This window comes from Scyliorhinus canicula, chromosome 11, assembly GCF_902713615.1.
Source record: "Scyliorhinus canicula chromosome 11, sScyCan1.1, whole genome shotgun sequence".
Taxonomy (NCBI): domain Eukaryota; kingdom Metazoa; phylum Chordata; class Chondrichthyes; order Carcharhiniformes; family Scyliorhinidae; genus Scyliorhinus; species Scyliorhinus canicula.
Window position 1 is genome coordinate 15,118,042 of NC_052156.1, and position 21,726 is coordinate 15,139,767.

General features: G+C 48.5%; 1 protein-coding gene across 5 annotated transcripts in view; it reads right to left on the reverse strand.

Annotated features, from left to right (window-relative positions):
- Positions 1-21,726, reverse strand: part of LOC119973850 (caM kinase-like vesicle-associated protein) — a 189,947-nt gene that overhangs the window by 98,309 nt on the left and 69,912 nt on the right. For all 5 annotated transcript variants that reach the window (XM_038812330.1, XM_038812329.1, XM_038812332.1 and 2 more), the window contains 2 exons: positions 17,228-17,335; positions 11,386-11,517 (listed from right to left, as the gene is read on the reverse strand). In XM_038812330.1, coding sequence (XP_038668258.1) covers positions 11,386-11,517; positions 17,228-17,322 — 227 coding nt within the window. In that variant the 5' untranslated portion in view covers positions 17,323-17,335. The remainder of the gene's footprint in view (positions 1-11,385; positions 11,518-17,227; positions 17,336-21,726) is intronic.

The following is a 21,726-nucleotide window of genomic DNA, read 5'->3' on the forward strand; positions in this document are numbered from 1 at the left end:
AGGGGGGCACTCGGGCTGAATCAGCGGAGAGACGAGGGCACTCGGTCTGAATCAGCGGAGAGAGGGGGGCACTCGGGCTGAATCAGCGGGGAGAGGAGGGCACTCGGGCTGAATCAGCGGAGAGGGGGGGCACTCGGGCTGAATCAGCGCAGAGAGGGGGGCACTCGGGCTGAATCAGTGCAGAGAGGAGGGCACTCGGGCAGAATCAGCGCAGAGAGGAGGGCACTCGGGCTGAATCAGCGCAGAGAGGGGGGCACTCGGGCTGAATCAGCGGAGAGACGAGGGCACTCGGGCTGAATCAGCGCAGAGAGGAGGGCATCCAGACAGAATCAGCGCAGAGAGGATGGCACTCGGGCTGAATCAGCGGAGAGAGGGGGGCACTCGGGCTGAATCAGCGGAGAGAGGATGGCACTCGGGCTGAATCAGCGCAGAGAGGAGGGCACTCGGGCTGAATCAGCGCAGAGAGGGGGGCACTCGGGCTGAATCAGCGCAGAGAGGAGGGCACTCGGGCTGAATCAGCGCAGAGAGGGGGGCACTCGGGCTGAATCAGCGCAGAGAGGAGGGCACTCGGGCTGAATCAGTGCAGAGAGGGGGGCACTCGGGCTGAATCAGCGGAGAGAGGGGGGCACTCGGGCTGATTCAGCGCAGAGAGGGGGGCACTCGGGCTGAATCAGCGCAGAGAGGGGGGCACTCGGGCTGAATCAGCGGAGAGAGGGGGGCATTCGGGCTGAATCAGCGCAGAGAGGAGGGCACTCGGGCTGAATCAGCGGAGAGAGGAGGGCACTCGGGCTGAATCAGCGGAGAGAGGAGGGCACTCGGGCAGAATCAGCGGAGAGAGGGGGGCACTCGGGCAGAATCAGCGGAGAGAGGAGGGCACTCGGGCAGAATCAGCGGAGAGAGGAGGGCACTCGGGCTGAATCAGCGGAGAGAGGAGGGCACTCAGACAGAATCAGCGCAGAGAGGAGGGCACCCAGACAGAATCAGCGCAGAGAGGAGGGCCATCGGGCTGAATCAGCGCAGAGAGGAGGGCACTCGGGCTGAATCAGCGCAGAGAGGGGGGCACTCGGGCTGAATCAGCGGAGAGAGGAGGGCACTCGGGCTGAATCAGCGCAGAGAGGAGGGCACTCGGGCAGAATCAGCGGAGAGAGGTGGGCACCCAGACAGAATCAGCGCAGAGAGGGGGGCACTCGGGCTGAATCAGCGGAGAGAGGGGGGCACTCGGGCTGAATCAGCGGAGAGAGGGGGGGCACTCGGGCTGAATCAGCGCAGAGAGGAGGGCACTCGGGCTGAATCAGCGCCGAGAGGAGGGCACTCGGGCAGCATCAGCGGAGAGAGGAGGGCACTCGGGCAGAATCAGCGCAGAGAGGAGGGCACTCGGGCAGCATCAGCGGAGAGAGGAGGGCACTCGGGCTGAATCAGCGCAGAGAGGGGGGCACTCGGGCTGAATCAGCGGAGAGAGGGGGGCACCCGGGCTGAATCAGCGGAGAGAGGGGGGCACTCGGGCAGAATCAGCGCAGAGAGGAGGGCACTCGGGCTGAATCAGCGCAGAGCGGAGGGCACTCGGGCTGAATCAGCGGAGAGAGGAGGGCACTCGGGCTGAATCAGCGCAGAGAGGAGGGCACTCGGGCTGAATCAGCGGAGAGAGGGGGGCACCCAGACAGAATCAGCAGAGAGAGGAGGGCACTCGGGCTGAATCAGTGCAGAGAGGGGGGCACTCGGGCTGAATCAGCGGAGAGAGGAGGGCACTCGGGCTGAATCAGCGCAGAGAGGAGGGCACTCGGGCAGAATCAGCGGAGAGAGGTGGGCACCCAGACAGAATCAGCGGAGAGAGGGGGGCACTTGGGCTGAATCAGCGGAGAGAGGGGGGCACTCGGGCTGAATCAGCGGAGAGAGGGGGGGCACTCGGGCTGAATCAGCGCAGAGAGGAGGGCACTCGGGCTGAATCAGCGCCGAGAGGAGGGTACTCGGGCAGCATCAGCGGAGAGAGGAGGGCACTCGGGCAGAATCTGCGCAGAGAGGAGGGCACACGGGCAGCATCAGCGGAGAGAGGAGGGCACTCGGGCTGAATCAGCGCAGAGAGGGGGGCACTCGGGCTGAATCAGCGGAGAGAGGGGGGCACTCGGGCTGAATCAGCGGAGAGAGGGGGGCACTCGGGCAGAATCAGCGCAGAGAGGAGGGCACTCGGGCTGAATCAGAGCAGAGAGGAGGGCACTCGGGCTGAATCAGCGGAGAGAGGAGGGCACTCGGGCTGAATCAGCGCAGAGAGGGGGGCACTCGGGCTGAATCAGCGCAGAGAGGTGGGCACTCGGGCTGAATCAGCGCAGAGAGGAGGGCACTCGGGCTGAATCAGCGCAGAGAGGGGGGCACTCGGGCTGAATCAGCGGAGAGACGAGGGCACTCGGTCTGAATCAGCGGAGAGAGGGGGGCACTCGGGCTGAATCAGCGGAGAGAGGAGGGCACTCGGGCTGAATCAGCGTGGAGAGGAGGGCACTCGGTCTGAATCAGCGGAGAGAGGAGGGCACTCGGGCTGAATCAGCGCAGAGAGGCGGGCACTTGGGCTGAATCAGCGCAGAGAGGAGGGCACTCGGGCTGAATCAGCGCAGAGAGGAGGGCACTCGGGCAGAATCAGCGGGGAGAGGGGGGCACTCGGGCTGAATCAGCGGAGAGAGGAGGGCACTCGGGCAGAATCAGCGGAGAGAGGAGGGCACTCAAGAAGAATCAGTGCGGAGAGAGGAGGGCACTCGGCATACTTCCTGAAGGGGGCGGAGCCCTGTACATGCTCCTCATCTCCCCCTGTGGGCAGAGCCATGTCTCACAGATGGAGCCCACAGGGACACAGTAATGTACAGTATGAATTATAGTGGTTACACATTCACCACATATAGGAACATAGAAGATAGGAGTTAGAGTTGGCCATTTGGTCCCTCCAGCCTACTTTCCCATTTGACTAGATTGATCTTTTACCTCTGCACCATTTTCTTGTGTTAACCCCATATCCCTTGATATCTTTAATGTCTAGAACCATATGTTTACCCAACCAGGGTAAACATTTGGTGCCTTTAAATCCAGGATAAAGCTTCACAGGAGTGTTATGAAGCAAGATTTGACACCATTCCACATAAGGATATATTAGGGTTGTGTGGTGGTATGATTAGCATAGCTGCCTGAACACCGGCTTACCATTGGCCCTGGTCGGTCATGTGCCTCTCGACCGGTTGGTTGAGACCAGTCATGTGACGGCTCCCCGATTGGTCGAGAGGCTGAATTAACCCCGCCTCCAGGGTGGGGTATAAATACCCAGTACTCCCGACGGTCGTCCTTCTACTGTAATCGACCGCAGGGCTTAACATCTAGTATATTAAAGCCATACTTTTGTTCAGCAACTCGCCTCGCGTTCAATTGATGGTACATCAGGTTGCTAATACAGAACTTGGTCAAAGATTTAGGACACGATCCAATGGACACGCTGTGCTGGAAAAGCAGCTCGCGCGGCGCAGTGTGGCCAATAAAAACCGGAGACCCCGCTCCAGGGATCTACCCGGCTCACAACACTTCTCGAGATCCAACGCAATCTCGCGAGACATTGTGATGTAAATCCCACCCATTGTGAGCGGGATCACTCTTTGGCAAATCTGCATTTTAGAACGAGTCAGTAAGTCTCACTCTGAAGTGCAGATTCCTGAGGTACCTGAGGCCTTGGCCCTTCACCTCGAAGACCTCGGGTGTTTGCTGTTCGGCCCTGGTCACTGCAAATGGGGAGCAGGCGGAAAGGCACTCGTGGGGGTCTCCCAGGGGATCAGAGGCCCCGAGCCTCTGTGAGGGTGATGCCCTGGCACTGCTGGTGCCACCTGGGCGCCAGCCTGGCACTGCCAAGGTCCCCAGGTGCCATTGCCAGCTGGCATGGGAACTGCCAGGGAGGAAATTCCAGAGTTTAGGGCAGCTGAAGACTCAGCAATCATTGGTGGAGCAATTGAAATCAAAGATGCACAGGAGGCCAGGATTAGAGGAGCACAGATATTGTAGACCGTTGTGAGACAGGAGATTACAGGAGGAGGGGTTTTGAGCAGAGAACACAACACAGACAGCTCTGCTGACATGTCTTTAAGCTTTATACCCACATATATCTGTTCACATGCACCTAGTCTTAATAAATGAACCCACAATGTGTTTATCCAATCCCTTATGAATGATTGGTGCCGTTATATCATTTGCAAAACTTGCCAGGCGAGGCCACAGACAGATTTTGAAAACAAGGATGAGAAATTTGAAATTGGAAGAGTTGTTTAACCCAGAATGATTATAGGCCAGCAAGCATATGGGTGATAGGTTAACGAGACTGCGTTAGGACATGTGAAACAGAGGTTTGGATCCTGTCGCCCTTACAGAGAGTAGAATATTTAACAAGGGGACTTGACCTTAAAATAAGAGCCAGGCTATTCAGGAGAGGAGTTCAGTCATATTTCTTCACTCAAATGCAAGTGTGTCACACTTGATAATTCACCTGAGGAACCTGAGGAAGGAGCAGTGCTCCGAAAGCTAGTGATTTGAAACAAACCTGTTGGACTTTAACCTGGTGTTGTAAGACTTCTTACTGTGCTCATCCCAGTCCAACGCCGGCATCTCCACATCATTGATAATTCAAATCAAGTATGGGCGGCACGGTAGCACAGTGGTTATCACTGTTGCTTCACAGCGCCAGGGACCTGGGTTCGATTCCCGGCTTGGGTCGTTGTCTGTGCGGAGTCTGCACGTTCTCCCCGTGTCTGCGTGGGTTTCCTCCGGGTGCTCCGGTTTCCTCCCACAAGTCCTGAAAGACGTGCTGTTAGGTAATTTGGACATTCTGAATTCTCCCTCTGTGTACCCGAACGGGTGCCGGAGTGTGGCGACTAGGGGCTTTTCACAGTAACTTCATTGCAGTGTTAATGTAAGCCTACTTGTGACAATAAAGATTATTATTATTAAATCTGAAATCAATAATTACTACTTGATCGGAATAGCTTGGGAGGCCATTTCAGAGGTAGGTAAGAATCTGGCGCTATATGTAGACCAGACCGAGTAAAGATGGCAGATTTCCTTCCCTAATGGAAATTAGGGAACTAACTTCTATGACTATGGTTTTTTTGTCACCATTACGAAGATTAGTCTCCAATTCCAGAATTTATTAATTCAATTTAAATTCCACCAGTTGTTGTGGTGGGATTTGAACCCATGTCCCAGGAACATTAGACTGGGCCTCTTGGGTCACTACTCCAATGACATCCCTGCTGCTCCACCAGGGTAATAAGGGCACAGAGTCAAGGTGGGTAAATGGAGGAAGGGGATCGATCAGCACACTGGGCTAAATCGCTGTCTTTTAAAGCAGACCAAGGCAGGCCAGCAGCACAGTTCGATTCCCCGTACCAGCCTCCCTGAACAGGTGCCGGAATATGGTGACTAGGGGCTTTTCACAGTAACTTCATTGAAGCCTACTCATGACAATAAGTGATTTACATTCATGTTTTATTCATTCATCAGCTATGATTCCACTGAATGGTGAAAGGGGCTAAATGACCCGTCCTGTTTCTACATTACCATGCAAACTAACTATTAGGATTCATTCCCTGCTGGGTCACTGTCTGTGCGGAGTCTGCACGTTCACCCCTTGTCTGAGTGGGTTTCCTCCGGGTGCTCCGGTTTCCTCCCACAGTCCAAAACATGTGCAGGTTAGGTGGATTGGCCATAATAAATTGCCTCTTAGTGATCAAAAAGGTGAGGAGGGGTTATTGGGTTACGGGGATAGGGTGGAAGTGAGGGCTTAAGTGGGTCGGTGCAGACTCAAAGGGCTGAATGGCCTCCATCTGCACTGTTATGTTCTATGTACTCTCACAAAACAGCATGTAATTAGGATTTATTAGGACCAAAAACAGCAGATAAATGCAACCGTTTACTTTTGTCAAACAGCTGGTCAGGTTGCAATGTCTAAACCTGTAAACTATCTATATGCCACAGGTACAAAAACAGCACCACCCAAATACATTCACAGACAAATCCGAAAGGTCACTTCACGATGGACTTAAAAAGAAAACTATTCCACAAGTTGGTTGAATCATAGTACCATAGAATCCCCACATTGCATAAAGAGGCCATTCGCCCCATCAAGTCTACTACGACCCTCTGAAAGAGCACCCTACCTAGGCCCAAACCCCACACTATCCCCAGAACTCTACCTAGGGCTAACTTAGCATGGCCAATCCACCTAACCTGCACGTCTGAACTGTGGGAGGAAACCGGAGCACTCGGAGGGAACCCATGCAGGCACGGGGAGAACGTGCAAACTCCACACAGACGGTCACTTTCTGTTTAATGTGAAGAAACATTTCCTTCACTTCAGAGAACTACCAAAACGTCACAGAATACTGATTCTGTTTTTTTTTGGAAAAGCACACATTATTTACATATTCATTAAAAATTAAAAATTCCCTCTGAGCCCTGCTTTGCAGACATGACCAACAATCTTAGAGAGAGCTGCAAAATGAAGATAAGGAGAGTCCTGTTTATTCAGGGATTATGGACTGCTCAGTAATTGGGGATAGTCAAGACTGAGATTGCACTGCTTAATTCCTCTTTTACTACCAAGTGGAAACCATTGAATGAAAATGAAAGTCGCTTATTGTCACGAGTAGGCTTCAATGAAGTTACTGTGAAAAGCCCCTAGTGGCCACATTCCGGCGCCTGTCCAGGGAGGCTGGTACGGGAATCGAACCGTGCTGCTGGCCTGCTTGGTCTGCTTGGTCTGCTTTAAAAGCCAGCGATTTAGCCCAGTGAGTTAAACCAGCCCCAGTGATGGGAGGTTTATGTTTCAGGTTGGCCCCTGGCTCATTAAACTCTTCGCTGCTGAGTAACAGTGACGGTTGACGAGGCAGATCAGTACACCAAAGTTCTGTGTGGATGGGGCACACGTAAATCTACGCACAAACACAGCACGTCAACACAAGACAATTCAGTTTGCCCCAAATAATTTTGTTTCTGGAGACTGAATTTACATGAAGAGATTCCAAAGGACGACTTGCAGTCTGCAATTCCCTTGGTGCTGGTTTAGCACAGGGCTAAATCGCTGGTTTTGAAAGCAGACCAAGGCAGGCCAGCAGCACAGTTCAATTCCTATACCAGCCTCCCTGAACAGGCGCCGGAATGTGGCGACTAGGGGCTTTTCACAGTAACTTCATTTGAAGCCCACTTGTGACAATAAGTGATTTTCATTTCATTTCATTTTTTGTATAAATTGAAATCCATCTGCTCTCATAAATAGCATTTTAAAACTCAAAACCTGGATTGGGGAGAGAGGCGAATGGTTTGGGCATTATGGATTTTGGTTTTATTATGCCATTAACTGCGGCAGAAAACACTTTATTCCGGTGCGCTAATGACTCATGTAAAGTCCTCAAGTTATTTATAAAGCTGAAATAATTTAAACTGCCCTTTTTCATAACTAAAGCAGTGGTAGAGTCTTTGAGGAATTGCAAACACATTTTTTATAGACACGCTAATCTAAGATGAAACATTCGAACAATTGTTCGCAAACATGGAACTGAATTACTTTCGGAAGTGGAACATGGCAGGAATGCACTGCCAAGTGAGGTGGATGAGGCAGATACGTTAGCGACTTTTAAGGCTTATCTGGATAGGCGCATGAACAGATGGGGTATAGAAGGATACAGGTGGTTGGTCTCGATAGGACAAGTGATTGGCTCAGGCTTGGAGGGCCAAAGGGCCTGTTCCTGTGCTGCATTGTTCTTTGTTCTTTGTTCTATGATCAGTCTAACCTTGTCTTTTCTCAAAGAGTGAATAATGGAACAATGGGTTCAAACACAAATAGGTAAGTTAAATAGTGAGTTAGATCATAGATCATAGAATTTACAGTGCAGAAGGAGGCCATTCGGCCCATCGAGTCTGCACCGGCTCTTGGAAAGAGCACCCTACCCAAGGTCAACACCTCCACCCTATCCCCATAACCCAGTAACCCCACCCAACACTACGGGCAATTTTGGACACTAAGGGCAATTTAGTTAGTGAGGACCAGCTTTGGAAAGGTACAGAAAAAGGGCTTCGGACGTGAGGGGCGATATCTTCCGTGCCTGCTGATGACACATCCCCATCGCAGTTATCCCGGAAATCCCATTGGCAGTGGCGGAGCCAGAAGATCTCTCTGTCTGCCAATGGCGGAACGTCTCCCGCACTGATAACCATGCTGCGGGACAGGCCAAAGAATCTCGCCTGAGGTTGCTGAGCGGCGACTGAGGATCCACAGTCACCGCTGTGACGGACATCTTCAATCATTGTAGGTCCGAGACTGAGAACTGAGAACAGACCCAGTGACTCCCGAAGTAGCTACAGAAATAGGGAGGCCTGAGACCACGGAGCAATTTGAATACGAGGATGTTTTATAGTGCATGAGTCGCAAAAAGTTGGTTTACAGGTGCAACTGGTGATTAAGAAGGCGAATGGAATTTTGACCTTCATTGCTAGAGGGATGGAGTTTAAGACTGGGAAGGTTATGCTGCAATTGGAGAAGGTGTTAGTGAGGCCACACCTGGAGTATTGTGTTCAGTTTTGGTCTCCTTACCTGAGAAAGGACGTGCTGGCACTGGTTAATCCCAGAGCTGAAGGGGTTGGATTATGAGGAGAGGTTGAGTAGACTGGGATTGTACTCGTTGGAATTTAGGATGAGGGGGGATCTTATAGAAACATATGAAATTATGAAGGGAATAGATAGGGTAGATGCGGACAGGTTGTTTCCACTGGCGGGTGAAAGCAGAACTAGGGGGCATAGCCTCAAAATAAGGGGAAGTAGATTTAGAACTGAGTTTAGGAGGAACTTCTTCACCCAAAGGGTTGTGAATCTATGGAATTCCTTGCCCAGTGAAGCAGTTGAGGATCCTTCATTAAATGTTTTTAAGATAAAGATAGATAGTTTTTTTTTGAAGAATAACGAGATTAAGGGTTATGGTGTTCGGGCCGGAAAGTGGAGCTGAGTCCACAAAAGATCAGCCATGATCTTATTGAATGGCGGAGCAGGCTCGAGGGGCCAGATGGCCTACCCCTGCTCCTAGTTCTTATGTTCATATGTTCTTATGTTGGCCTTTATTGCAAGGGGATTGAAGCAGAAGAAGGTACAATTGTACAGGGCTTTGGTGAGGCCACATCTGGAGTACTGTGTGGAGTATGGAATGAGGGTGGCACTGGCTGCGGCAGTAATTATTGCCCATCACTGATTGCCCTTGAACTGCGTGGCTTGCTGGGGCATTTGAGAGGGCAATTAAAACAACCACATCTCTGTGGGCCTGGAGTCATATGTAGGCCAGACCAGGTAGGTTGTCAGATTTCATTCCCTAAAGGACATGAGTGAACTGGGTTTTTACAACATAGCATAGCATCCTTACAGTGCAGAGGGAGGCCATTGCACCGATCCTCCGAAGGAACATCTCACCTAGGCTCACACCTCAGCCCTAACTCTGTAACACCGCCTACCGTTTCTGGACACTAAGGGCAATTTAGCATGGCTAATGCACCTTCCCTGCACATCCTTGGACTGTGGGAGGAAACCGGAGTGCCCAGAGGAAACCCGCGCAGATACGGGGAGAATGTACAAGCTCCGCACAGACATTCACCCAAGGCCTGAATTGAACCCGGGTCCCTGGCACTGTGAGGCAGCAGTGCTAACCACTGTGCCACCATGGCATCCACAATTGACAATAGTTTCATCATTAGGCCTTTAATTCCAGATTCTTATTGAATTGAAATATCCCCATATGCCATCATGGTATTTGAACTCAGATCCCCAGAGCATTACCCTGGGACCTCTGGAGTACTAGTCCAGTGACATTACCACTGGGCCCTTCATAGGAAGAGTACACTCTTCATTGGAGGCAAAGCAAACAGTTCACTTAATTGGTTCCTTGTAGTAGAAGGTTGTTGTATGGCAAGAGACTGAGTAAATGGGGCCTAGGCTCTCTGGAACTTCGAAAAATGAGTGGTGATCTCATTGATACATAAGGGGATTGACAGGATAGACAGTGAGAGGGTGTTTCCCAGGCTGGGGAATCTAGAATAGGAGAGCACAGTTGCAGGATGAGGACTGAAGTGAGAAGAAATTTCTTCACTTAGAGGATTGTGTAGTTCTCCATCCCAGAAGAGTACATTTGTTCCATCATATTTGAGGCTGAGATAAGACAGATTCCTACCCTCTCGTTGAATCAAGGGATAAGGGGAGCAGGCGGGGAAGTGGAATGGAGGCCAGTCAGTCATGAATGATGGAGGAGTCTCGAGAGACTGTATTGTCTGCTCCGGCTCCCATTTCTGCAGAATTCTTATGATTTTCAGTTCTTATTTACTAAGTCTGGCAGACAGGATGGGATTTTCCAGTCCTTCCCACCAGCGGGATCTTCCAGACCCATCGAAGGCAACCCAAAACGTCATCGACACTGGCGTGAGCAGAAGGTCCGACCAGCAGCCAATGGGGAGTGGCCTCCACCACTCTGGAAAACATCTGCGCAGGGGGCAGGAAAATCCCGTCCGTCGTACATCATGATTCAGAGCCTCAAACCTGAGGCCTTTTCACCATTGAGTTTGTGCTCAGGTGTCCACCATGTCCAATAAATCTGTGTGAAGGATGTGAGCGAATCAAAAATGGGATGGGCTCGCTAATATTCCTGATGGCATTTTCTTTTTTAAAAAAATGGTAAAAAAAATATTTAAAGTGCCCAATTCATTGTTCCCCCAATTAAGGAGCACTTTAGCGTGGTCAATCCTCCAACCCTGCACATCTTTGGGTTGTGGGAGCGAAACCCATGCAGACACGGGGAGAACGTGCAAACTCCATAAGGACAGTGATCCGGAGCCCGGATCGAACCCGGGTCCTCGGCACCATGAGGCAGCAGTGCTAACCACAGCACCACCGTGTCGCCCCGATGGCATTTTCTTGATCGTTAGCTTAGTAACGGCCTTACAGGTCGTCACAGTCTACGGTACAGTGTATTGCCCCCACACAGAGACACAGCAGCCTGGGGAGAAGACAGGTTCGAAAGGAATGCAAAAGAACATCAGCTATATTTTTTATTCCCCACATCCTTAACTTCATGTCAAGACAGTGAATAAAAAGAGAATAAAACTTTGTCTTTTAATGGCTTCAATATTCCCTCCATCAATATTAATAAAAGAGAGAGACTTTCTTTAAACTTGGCAGCTGCCTCCAGCAACCGCAAAGAGAAGAATGATATGCTGGCAATTCTTATGCTAGTATTGAGCTTTTAGTTTACAAAAGATTTGACATACATCGTTTTAATAAGGTATGAGTGTGGCCCTGACAGATCCCTAACTGGAAGTGCTGAGAAAGCTGTAGGGACTTACATGTTTAAAATCATGATCTCATTTTTTGCAGCCTTCCTAACTTTCCTTCCGTCTTTCTTTAAAAACTTCTTGCAAGTGTACATTTTTCCAGTAGATTTCTCTTTCGCTCGGAATATCTCACAGAATTCCTCTCTGTTTTTGAAAGAGAAAGAAAAGAAAATATTGGAGATTCCGTAGAACATGATCATTTCGTTTCCAGGCAACGGTAACATCAGGGAGCAGGCCTTCTGAAAGAAATATGCCTCAGTTAGATCAATGTAGCCACAGTAAAAACAATTCTCCGACACTTTTTCCTGTCACAATAAAGTAACGTTTCCAATGTCAATGTAGCAATTAGTAAGGGGAATAGCAGATTTCAGAAGAACGTTGACTGGTGAGATGGGCAGTCATCCACAGAATCTCTACAGTGCAGAAAGAGGCCATTCGGCCCATCCAGTCTGCACCGACCCTCCGAAAAAGCACCCTACCTAGGTCCACTCCTCTAACCTATCCCCGGAACCCTGTGCATTGATCACGGCCGATCCACCTAACCTGCACATCTTTGGTCCTGTGGTGGATGCAATTTAATGAAGATAAACGTGAAACAATTCACTTTGAGCACAACATGATGGAGAGGCAGTACAATCTGTTTTGTGGCAAAAATGAAAAAAAAACAGAGCAACCTGGGATGCATATTCACAATTTTTTGTAGGCAGCAGAAATGTTTGATAAGCCAGTCAAGAAAGCATACAGGATAATTACCTTTGTAAATAGGGGCATTAAATACAAAAAACAAGGAAGTCATGGTTGTCAATGCCTTATGAATTATATTGCTGTGGTTTGTTAATGTCAATTACATTGTTAAGGGAAACAGGTGATGGGTATTTGAGCATATACAAATAGGGGTTGCTGGGACAGTGGGTGGAGGGGACGAGTGTTAGCACTGAACAATGTCAATAAGCAGCACAGTAGCACAGTGGGCACCACTAATGCTTCAAAGCTCCAGGGTCCCAGGTTCGATTCCCGGTTTGGGTCACTGTGTGTGTGGTGTCTGCACGTTCTCCTTGTATCTGCATGCTCCGGGTGCTCTGGTTTCCTCCCACAAGTCCTGAAAGACGTGCTGTTAGGTGAATTGGATATTGTGAATTCTCCCTCTGTGTACCCGAACAGGTGCTGGAATGTGGCGACTAGGGACTTTTCACAGTCATTTAATTGCAGTGTTAATGTGAGCCTACTTGTGACAATAAAGATTATTTTTTAAAAAAGCTCCCTCAGCAAGGAAAAGCTCTCTGTCTTAGTTTTGACTTTACCTTCACCATAGACCCTCTTAACGATGGTACCATTTTACAAATCATTAGTCATGGTCACCAATGTCCTTCCGGGAAGGAAATCGACTGTCCTTACCTGGTCTGGCCTACATGTGACTCTTAACTGTCCCCCTACTGAAGCACTCAGCTCAAGGGGCAATTAGGGATGGGTAACAAATGCTGGCCCAGCCAGCGACACCCACATCCCAAGAATGAATAAAATTAAAACGTCTCAGCTGGAACATTGCGTAGTTTTGCCTATCACACTTTGGGAAGGATGATGTCAAGACCCTGAAGAGGGTGGGGAAGAGGTTTACACAGGTGCATTTGTTATGCGGCGAGGTTTGAGAAGCTAGGGTTGTTTTCCTTGGAGCAGAGATTTGTTAAGGAACGTGAACAGAGATATATTCATCCCGAGTAGTCTTAAGACCTGAAATGCCCTGCTTGAAAGGGTGGAAGAATCGATTCCATAGTTACCTTCCAAAGGACATGTACTATTGTACAAGATCATTTGGATAGCCCTGTTGAGGAGCTGGTACAATGGTTCCCTACTGCACTGTTTGAATGCAATATTCTAAATTGGAATAAGTAATTATGGAAAGTCCTGGCTACCAGAATGAGAAGCAGGGGTGAAAATACTAGATAAATGCGGAGGATATGATTGAAAAAACCCACCCAGCTTTCTCACGTGGGTTAAATTCCCATTGGATCCAAGTCAGTCTATATCAGACCCTTATTTAGTATGCTGACCCCAATTTAATGCAATTCCTCTAGAAAATGAACATGGTTGAAAAGCAAAGAGGTCCAGGGATACAGCTGAACAAATCATTAAAAGCAGAGCAAAACTGCAAAGCAATTAAAATGCTAACAAAACACGGGGGTTTATTTGTAGGGTTATGGAATTTAAAAGTAATGAAGTTATGCAAAAGTTGTAAAGGATCCTGGTCGGGCTGCACTTTGAGCACTGTGCATAGTGGTGGTCTTCATAATATAAAATGGACATAGAAGCGCCAGAGAAAGTCCAAACAAGATTTATGAGGATGGTACCAGAACTGAGAGATTGCACCTTTTTTTTTGAAGTTCAAAATTTAGCGAACCCAATTCATTTTTTCCAATTAAGGGACAATTTAGCATGGCCAATCCACCTAGCCTGCACATCTTTGGGTTGTGGAGGCGAAATCCATGCAATTATAGGGAGAATGTGCAACCTTCACACGGACAGTGACCCAGAGCCGGGATCGCACCTGGGACCTCGCTGCCGTGAGGCAGCTAACCACTCCGCCACTGTGCTGCCCTGAGAGACTACACCTATTGGGAAGGATTATGTGGATTATTGCTAAAAAAGAGACATGCTGTCAAAACTTTTCATCTTGCACTCATCAGGACCAACACAAAAGTACCGAACTTCAAAGGGAACATCAATTTGTACCGCCTAAGAAAAGGGTGCTGATTGGCTGGTATGTTGGCAGACACCCTCCCACCATCCTGAGCCATGTGTCTGCCTGATTCTTTTGATCGCCCCTCCAGGCTCTTTCAATCTCCACCCTTCCAAGCCCCGCCCATCGTCTGTGCTTCCCGACAGCTCACAAGCCCTTCAATCTGGGTGGCTGTAGCTGGGAAATGAGGACAAAGAAAATGCTAATATGGTCCTGCCATTAAATTGTGCAGGACCGGAGGGAAACTCGTTCTTCAAGGTTTCCCAATTGCAAAACTACCCGTCCCTCATCCCCTAACCCCATCCCCATAAGTGTTCGTTCAAATGTTTCTACTTGTGGGAAAGACATTTCCCCAATGGATTTAATAGTAACTAACGAGTAAGTTCTTTTCTCTGAGAGTGCTTAGAATGTGGAACTCAGATTCTTCCAAAAGGAAAATAAAGAAAATGAAATAGAAAAGAAATGCTGAAAAGTTGAAATGAGGAGGATAGGATGGGAGAAGACACTTGTGATTATAAACACCAGCATAGGCTAGTTGGGTTAAATGGTTTGTTTCCGTGCTGTATATTTTGTGAGGATAGAGATACACACTGAATTGAATCTGTGACCGAGTCTGCATCCTTTGCATCTTTATTCCCCCCCCCCCCCTCCCCCCCGCCAATATGCCTTGATTCCCTGGGAGGCAAAAGATCTATCTCTTTCAGTCTTAAATATGTTCAGTAATGAAGCATCTAAAATCTTCTGGGGGTAGCGAATGCCAACGATTCACAACCTTCTGATTGAAGAAATCTTTGCTCATCTCAATCCGAAATGATTGACAGCTCAACTTGAAACTCCGTGTTCCAGATTCCGCAGAAACAGCCTCTCAGGGTTTGCCCAATTAAGACCCTTCAAAATGTTATGTTTCAATGAGATCCCTTCTTGGTCTACTAAATTTCAGAGAATATGGCCAACTTTATTCAATCTCTCAACACTGGACAGTCCTTTTTATCCCAGGGACTAATCTAGTGAATGCCTCTGTGGAGGACTGTGCAGCATAAACACCCCCCTGAGAATGGTGAAAATACACAGGGTAATTCAACAGGATTTGGTGAGGGAAAAGACCGACAAGTTTCATTTTCATAGGATTTACAATGCAGAAGAAGGCCACTCAGCCCATCGAGTCTGCACCAGCCCTAGGAAAGAGCACCCTACTTAAGTCCACACTTGCACCCTAGCCCCGTAACCCAGTAACCCCACCTAACCGTTTTGGATACTAAGTGCAATTTAACATGGCCAATCCACCTAACCTGCACATCTTTGGACTGTGGGAGGAAACCGGAGCACCCACAGGAAACCCATGCAGACACGGGGAGGACGTGCAGACTCCGCACAGACAGTGACCCAGCCGGGAATCGAACCTGGGACCCTGGAGCTGTGAATCAACAGTACTACCCACTGTGCTGCCATGCCGCCCCACTTTGTTCCCTTCATTTCAAATGTTTAGCACTTTAGCACTTAGGCATTGTTTTCATTCCATTGGCATAATGAGGCTCAGTTTCGTTACAGCCACAATTCAGACAAGCCAGAAAACACAACAATTGATGAATGTGAAGGGAAATTGGGAAGGTGTTTCTGTATTCAAATTCCAAATTTGTATTGCTCAGATCAATTAATTTTGACACGTAATCTTTCCATTCATGTGAAGGAAAAAGACACTTATGCAGGAACCAGATCACACATTGGAAGCCAAACTGTTATGAAATTGGAAAGCCAATAACTGGAATTCGTAATCCTTGGGTGGAACTTTATGCTTTTCTTTACAAAGCGCTGGGTCAGGTGAGGAATGTGGGGTGCAGCTCGTCGGCTGGACAGCTGACTTTTCTCAACATATTTTCCAGCATTCGGTAAACAAGATGGCTGCAGAACGTCAGCTTTCCAGAGGTCGGAAAAGGACCCCTCCAATCTCCAGAAGTAAAAAAGAAAAGTTAGAACCAGCCCTCCCCCCACCCCATGATCATGGAGAACCCCCCCCCCCCCCAAGCTCACTGGGTACCCGATCCAACCCCCTCCTCCCTGCAATGCACATGAGGAACTCTTCCCCTCCATGGACAAGGGGACCCACCCACAGACACGTGGAACACCCCCCTACCCGATGGATCGCCTAGAGGATGTCCCCCCCCTTGGTACTGTTATGGTACTGCCCGGGCATCTCTCTTTTCACCCTGGAGGCTGCACTTAGCTGCACGCCCCCTGGCATGGTCTCGTCGCCTGGTTTCAGCTGCTCCAGACCTGTGGTAAACCTCGCTGACGTGACGGGAAATCCTCGTATGTGGCGGCATGATACAGCAGGGAAGCCCGCTAATGAGATTTAAATATAATTATGAATGATTGATAGAGCAGATAGCGTAAAAGGGTTTACACTGGCACGAAAGTCAATGATCAGGTGTCCCTTCTGAATCATGGAGGACTTAGGTGGGTCATTTTGGAATTGCTTTGCCATGGAAAACAAAACTTCCCTAACTTTTCTTCATAACATACCTGGAATTGACCCGTTCGGCGCTCCCTCCTCTCCAGGGTAATAACATTCAGCCTGTGATCAGGAAGCCAAAACTTCATAAAATACCTCAGATGGAATCTACCTACAGCCAATGTAAGTTTCAGTTCTGTCCTTCTCCTCATGCCATCCAATATCTTACTTGCGTCTTTACTGATTAGTGAACCCGGTGGCCTTTTTTCATTGAAACTTCTTACGAATCCCCTAACTCCAATAGCTCAAATCAAAGTTGCCCCAAACTTAGCAACTTTACTACTGTCAAGAAGTAGAGACTTTCACTTCAACGAGTTGCATCGGATTCAACTGCAAGACCCAGGAGTGGAGGGACAAGTTCCAGCTTTGCTACATCTCTTTCAATTAGCAGAGTGATTCATCTTCAGATTTACCGTTCTGTAAAATCACATTAAGTTTTGTTACAGCTTCAGGAACAAATATTGTTCACATCCATCTACTTCGAGTCTCCCATCAGTCAAGCGTTCTAATTTATCCTTTAGTTACACGCTACCCTGTGCAGAAGCAAAAGGGAGGCGGAAATTATCATCTCTGGCAGATGCGATACCTCACAGGCTTGGCTGTGTACTTACGTTTTGACTGTTTGTCCCAGATCATATTTGTCCGTTACATCCGAAGGGTTGTTATAATCCTTTTTGTCACCGAGTGTTATGCAGCCAAAAGGCATTGCTGCTGTGTGCCTGTGTGAAGAGGAAAACAAAAGCAATTGGTTAGGAAGTGCGGTACACAAGGATGTTACACCAACCACCGCCAGTTCAATGTGGGTGCGGGTTGGCCATTGAGTTCATTTTGCCTCATCCATTCAGAAATTAACCACATCAATGAATTCCAACGTCTTGTCAGTGAGGTCAGGAACATATCCAGAACATGGCATCCGTTCCATAGACATCAGCCTGTTCAGAGGGGCTTCCTGCTGCCAGACACAGTAGCATTGCTACAGTTCATAGAATCTACAATGCAGAAGGCCATTCGGCCCATAGAGTCTGCACCAGCCCTTGGAACGAGCACCCTACTTAAGCCCACGCTTCCACCCCCATCCCAGTGACCCAACCTTATCTTTTGGACACTACGAGGCAATTTATCATGGCCAATCCACCTAACCTGCACATCTTTGGACTGTGGGAGGAAACCGGAGCACCCGGAGGAAACTCACGCAGACACGGGGAGAAAGTGCAAACTCCACACAGACAGTCACCCGAGGTTGGAATTGAACCTCGGAACCTGGAGCTGTGAGGCAGCAGTGCTAACCACAGTACAATGCTGATCAATCCAACAGCACATGGAAAATCACAGCCTGATTCTTTCACATCTTGATGGAGAAAATTGCTGAGAAAATATTTTCCAATGTATAAAGGAATGCAAGAGACTTGTCTTTGGGCAACAGCACCCCAACGAGCCCCAACCTTTATTGGCGGAGGCACAGAATATAACAGCAGGGAGGTTATGGTACTGCTGCATAAAACACCACAGCTAGAGTACTGTGTACAGTTCTGGAGGCCACACTACAGGAAGGATGTGTTTGCACTAGAAAGGGTTTAAAGGAGATCCACCAGATTCTTTATGTCGGCACTCATTGGAGGTTTATGCTGGCCTCCAACGTGTTTCCCGATCCGCCATGGCAGTCACCAGCGGACGATCCCTTGGGAAATTCATGGCAGGATTTTTGGATCCCGCTGAAATCTTCCTCCCCCACCGCCCGCCATTGAACCTGGGAGAATTCCAATGCTCGGATTGCCCTGTGTCAGCACTAACTTAATGAAGGAAATGTAAATTATAATTGGGCAGGAAGGTGCCCGTATATTTTTGGTTCCCGCAGCATCGTCCTCACAGTTCTGGGACATGCCTAGATGTTTTTAACGAAATGATACAAGAAAACCAGGATTGACTACAGTAAAAATGCTGCCAATAAACTGAGGCTTTAAAAAAAATTTTATGTCCCCAATTTCCCCCCCCCCCCGATTAAGGGGCAATTTAGCGTGGCCAATCCACCTACCCTGCACATCTTTGGGTTTTGGGGGTGAGATCCATGCATACACGGGGAGAATGGGCAACCCCACACGGACAGGGACCCGAGGCTGAGATCGAACCCGGGTCCTTGGCGCCGGGAGGCAGCAGTGCTAACCACCGCGCCACCCAATTAAACTGAGGCATGATAGTGCTGGGGAATGAAACATTTACCAACCTGAATTGCCGACATAAAGAACTTTCAGGTTGGGTATAACGTGAGTTGATAAAAGGACAAAGCTCATTCCACACTGCTCCAATGAGTTTTGTCAGTGTTAGCCGCAGAAAAGGACATTCTTACTTTATTGTGACATTTCTCATGCCCCTATCCGCCACCCCATGGCTTCTTTGAGGAAACTGTATACGTTGGCATCAGAGTCGCTAACTCAAGAACAGAGATTTAAAATAATTGACAAGAATGTGCGGGGGTGGGGGATGCTGAGGGCAGATGAGGAGAATTTTTAAAAATTAGTGCAGCAAGTTGTTGCGATCTGGAATGCACGGAGTTCTGGAGATAGATTCATCAGTAACTTTCAACAAGGGAATGCAGACTCTACTTGAAAGGAGAAACAGTACTGGTCTGTAGAGAAAAGGCAGAGGAGTGGGACTAAATAGTAGCTCTTTCAGAGACTGGTACAGACCAGATGGGCTGAATGGCCTCTGGCTGCACTGTGTGATTCTACGACGCACTGTCGGAACCAGTCTCAGATGGCTCTGCCATGTTGGATTTCTATAGCCAACATTCACTTCCTGGGTCGGAGGGCAGAGCGTTCCTGAACTGCAGCACCCACATTCTACTGCACACGGATTGGGTTAAACCAAATCTACAAACAGATCGTAATTTGCATTGCGGGATCCATGTGGCTTCTTCATAATTATAAACTCATTGAAATACATGTTATGCTAGATTTTGTGTTCAAATATTAGTTGGTACGTTGCATAACAGCGCAGAGATATGCTGAATATTCATTTGGAGAACACAGCAAGTGTATACTCATAGGCCATGTCTTCCTCCTTTTAAACTCTGGGACGGATTACATATCCTGCTGCTCCGTGCACAGTATATACTCTACATTTTCATGAAGAGCTCTACAAGATGAATTGTGTAATGTTATAAATTATACACAACGAATCACAATGTCACAGTTTGTACTACATATTTATAAGTTAAAGTAGATAGATACCTTTATATTACTGAGTTTTCAGTATGTGAATCAGACAGAGGTTCGGCTTGTCTCTCATTTTCAAGTTCTCAGTGGATCACTAGTTTCCCTCCCCTCCCTCCCAAGTGGCGTGGGCACAGCTACATTACATAAAGTACAAACTCGTAATCAATTACGGAAACTGTCACAAAGAGTGAAAAGATCTTTCATTTATATACTGCCCTTGTCAAACTCAGGACGTCTCAAATTGCTTCCCAGCCAATTAAGTATATTTTCCAGCACAGCCTCTGTTGCCATGCAGGAAGTGGCACATCCAATTTTCACACAGCAATGTCCCACATGGAGCAACGAAATAAATGGTCAACGAATTGTGACAGGTGTTGATTGAGGGGTGAATGTTGGCCAGGACGTTAAAGGAACGCTGCTGCTGCTCTTTGACCCGGCCCTTAGCCTCCACCTGAGAGGGGGAATGCAGATCGGAAAGCAGGGCACCCGGAAGGTTCAGCATCCTCTCAGTCCATCCATTCTCTTCCCACACCTAGGGTGGGATTGCCTGGTACCCCAGCCATGTGTTTGTCAGCGGCGTGCCGTTCGCTGGTGGCGGGATTCTCTCTTCCCGTCACTTGTCAATGAGATTTCCCATTGAAGCCATAAAAAGAAGATTCTTGTGACAGACAGAAGGAACTGGGAAGAGGTCCCAGGGAGAGGACCTAAAGAGGGAGGACCCAGAGGGAGGGAGAGAGAAACCAACAGGGAAGGAACCACTGGGGAGAGAAACCATTGGGAGAGAAGGAAAGGAAGAGGCTCAGTGAAGCCCTGGAGAGCTGAAGAGACAGCAGAAGGTAGCTGACCCCGTTCTACATACCACTGGGGCAAACTGAAGGTAACACTTTGGAGTGTTGTTCTGCTCGATGTGGCTGAAGAGCCAGGGTTGTGCCAGCAAGTCGATGCTGGAGGGCAACTTTGTGAATTCCACGGAACGCTTTCTCAGGGGACGAGATTGAACCATTGGGAAGTGTACAAGTGTACAATTGTACAAGAGGCAATCCGAGTCTGAGTAAATCTTGAGGGATTTCAGAAATTCATCTTCAAAAGATCTTTGAGTTCTTTGAGAAGGTGACAAACAGGTGGGCGAGGGTAAAGCAGTTGATGTGGTGTATATGGATTTCAGTAAAGCGTTTGATAAGGTTCCCCACGGTAGGCTATTGCAGAAAATACGGAGGCATGGGATTGAGGGTGATTTAGTGGTTTGGATCAGAAATTGGCTAACTGGAAGAAGACAAAGGGTGGTGGTTGATGGGAAATGTTCAGCCTGGAGTTCAGTTACCAGTGGTGTACCACAAGGATCTGTTTTGGGGCCACTGCTGTTTGTCATTTTTATAAATGACCTGGAGGAGGGCGTAAAGGATGGGAGAGTAAATTTGCAGATGACACTAAAGTCGGTGGAGATGTGGACAGTGCGGAAGGATGCTGCAGGTTACAGAGGGACATAGATAAGCTGCAGAGCTGGGCTGAGAGGTGGCAAATGGAGTTTAATGCAGAAAAGTGTGAGGTGATTCGTTTTGGAAAGAGTAACAGGAAGACAGAGTACTGGGCTCCTGGTAAGATTCTTGGTAGTGTGGATGAGCAGAGAGATCTCGGTGTCCATTTACATAGATCCCTGAAAGTTGCCACCCAGGTTGATAGGGTTGTTAAGAAGGCGTATGGTGTGTTAGCTTTCATTGGTAGAGGAATTGAATTTCGGAGCCATGAAGTCATGTTGCAGCTGTACAAAACTCTGGTGCGGCTGCATTTGGAGTATTGCGTGCAGTTCTGGTCACCGCATTATAGGAAGTTTGTGGAAGCATTGGAAAGGGTGCAGGGGAGATTTACCAGGATGTTGCCTGGTATGGAGGGAGGGGAAA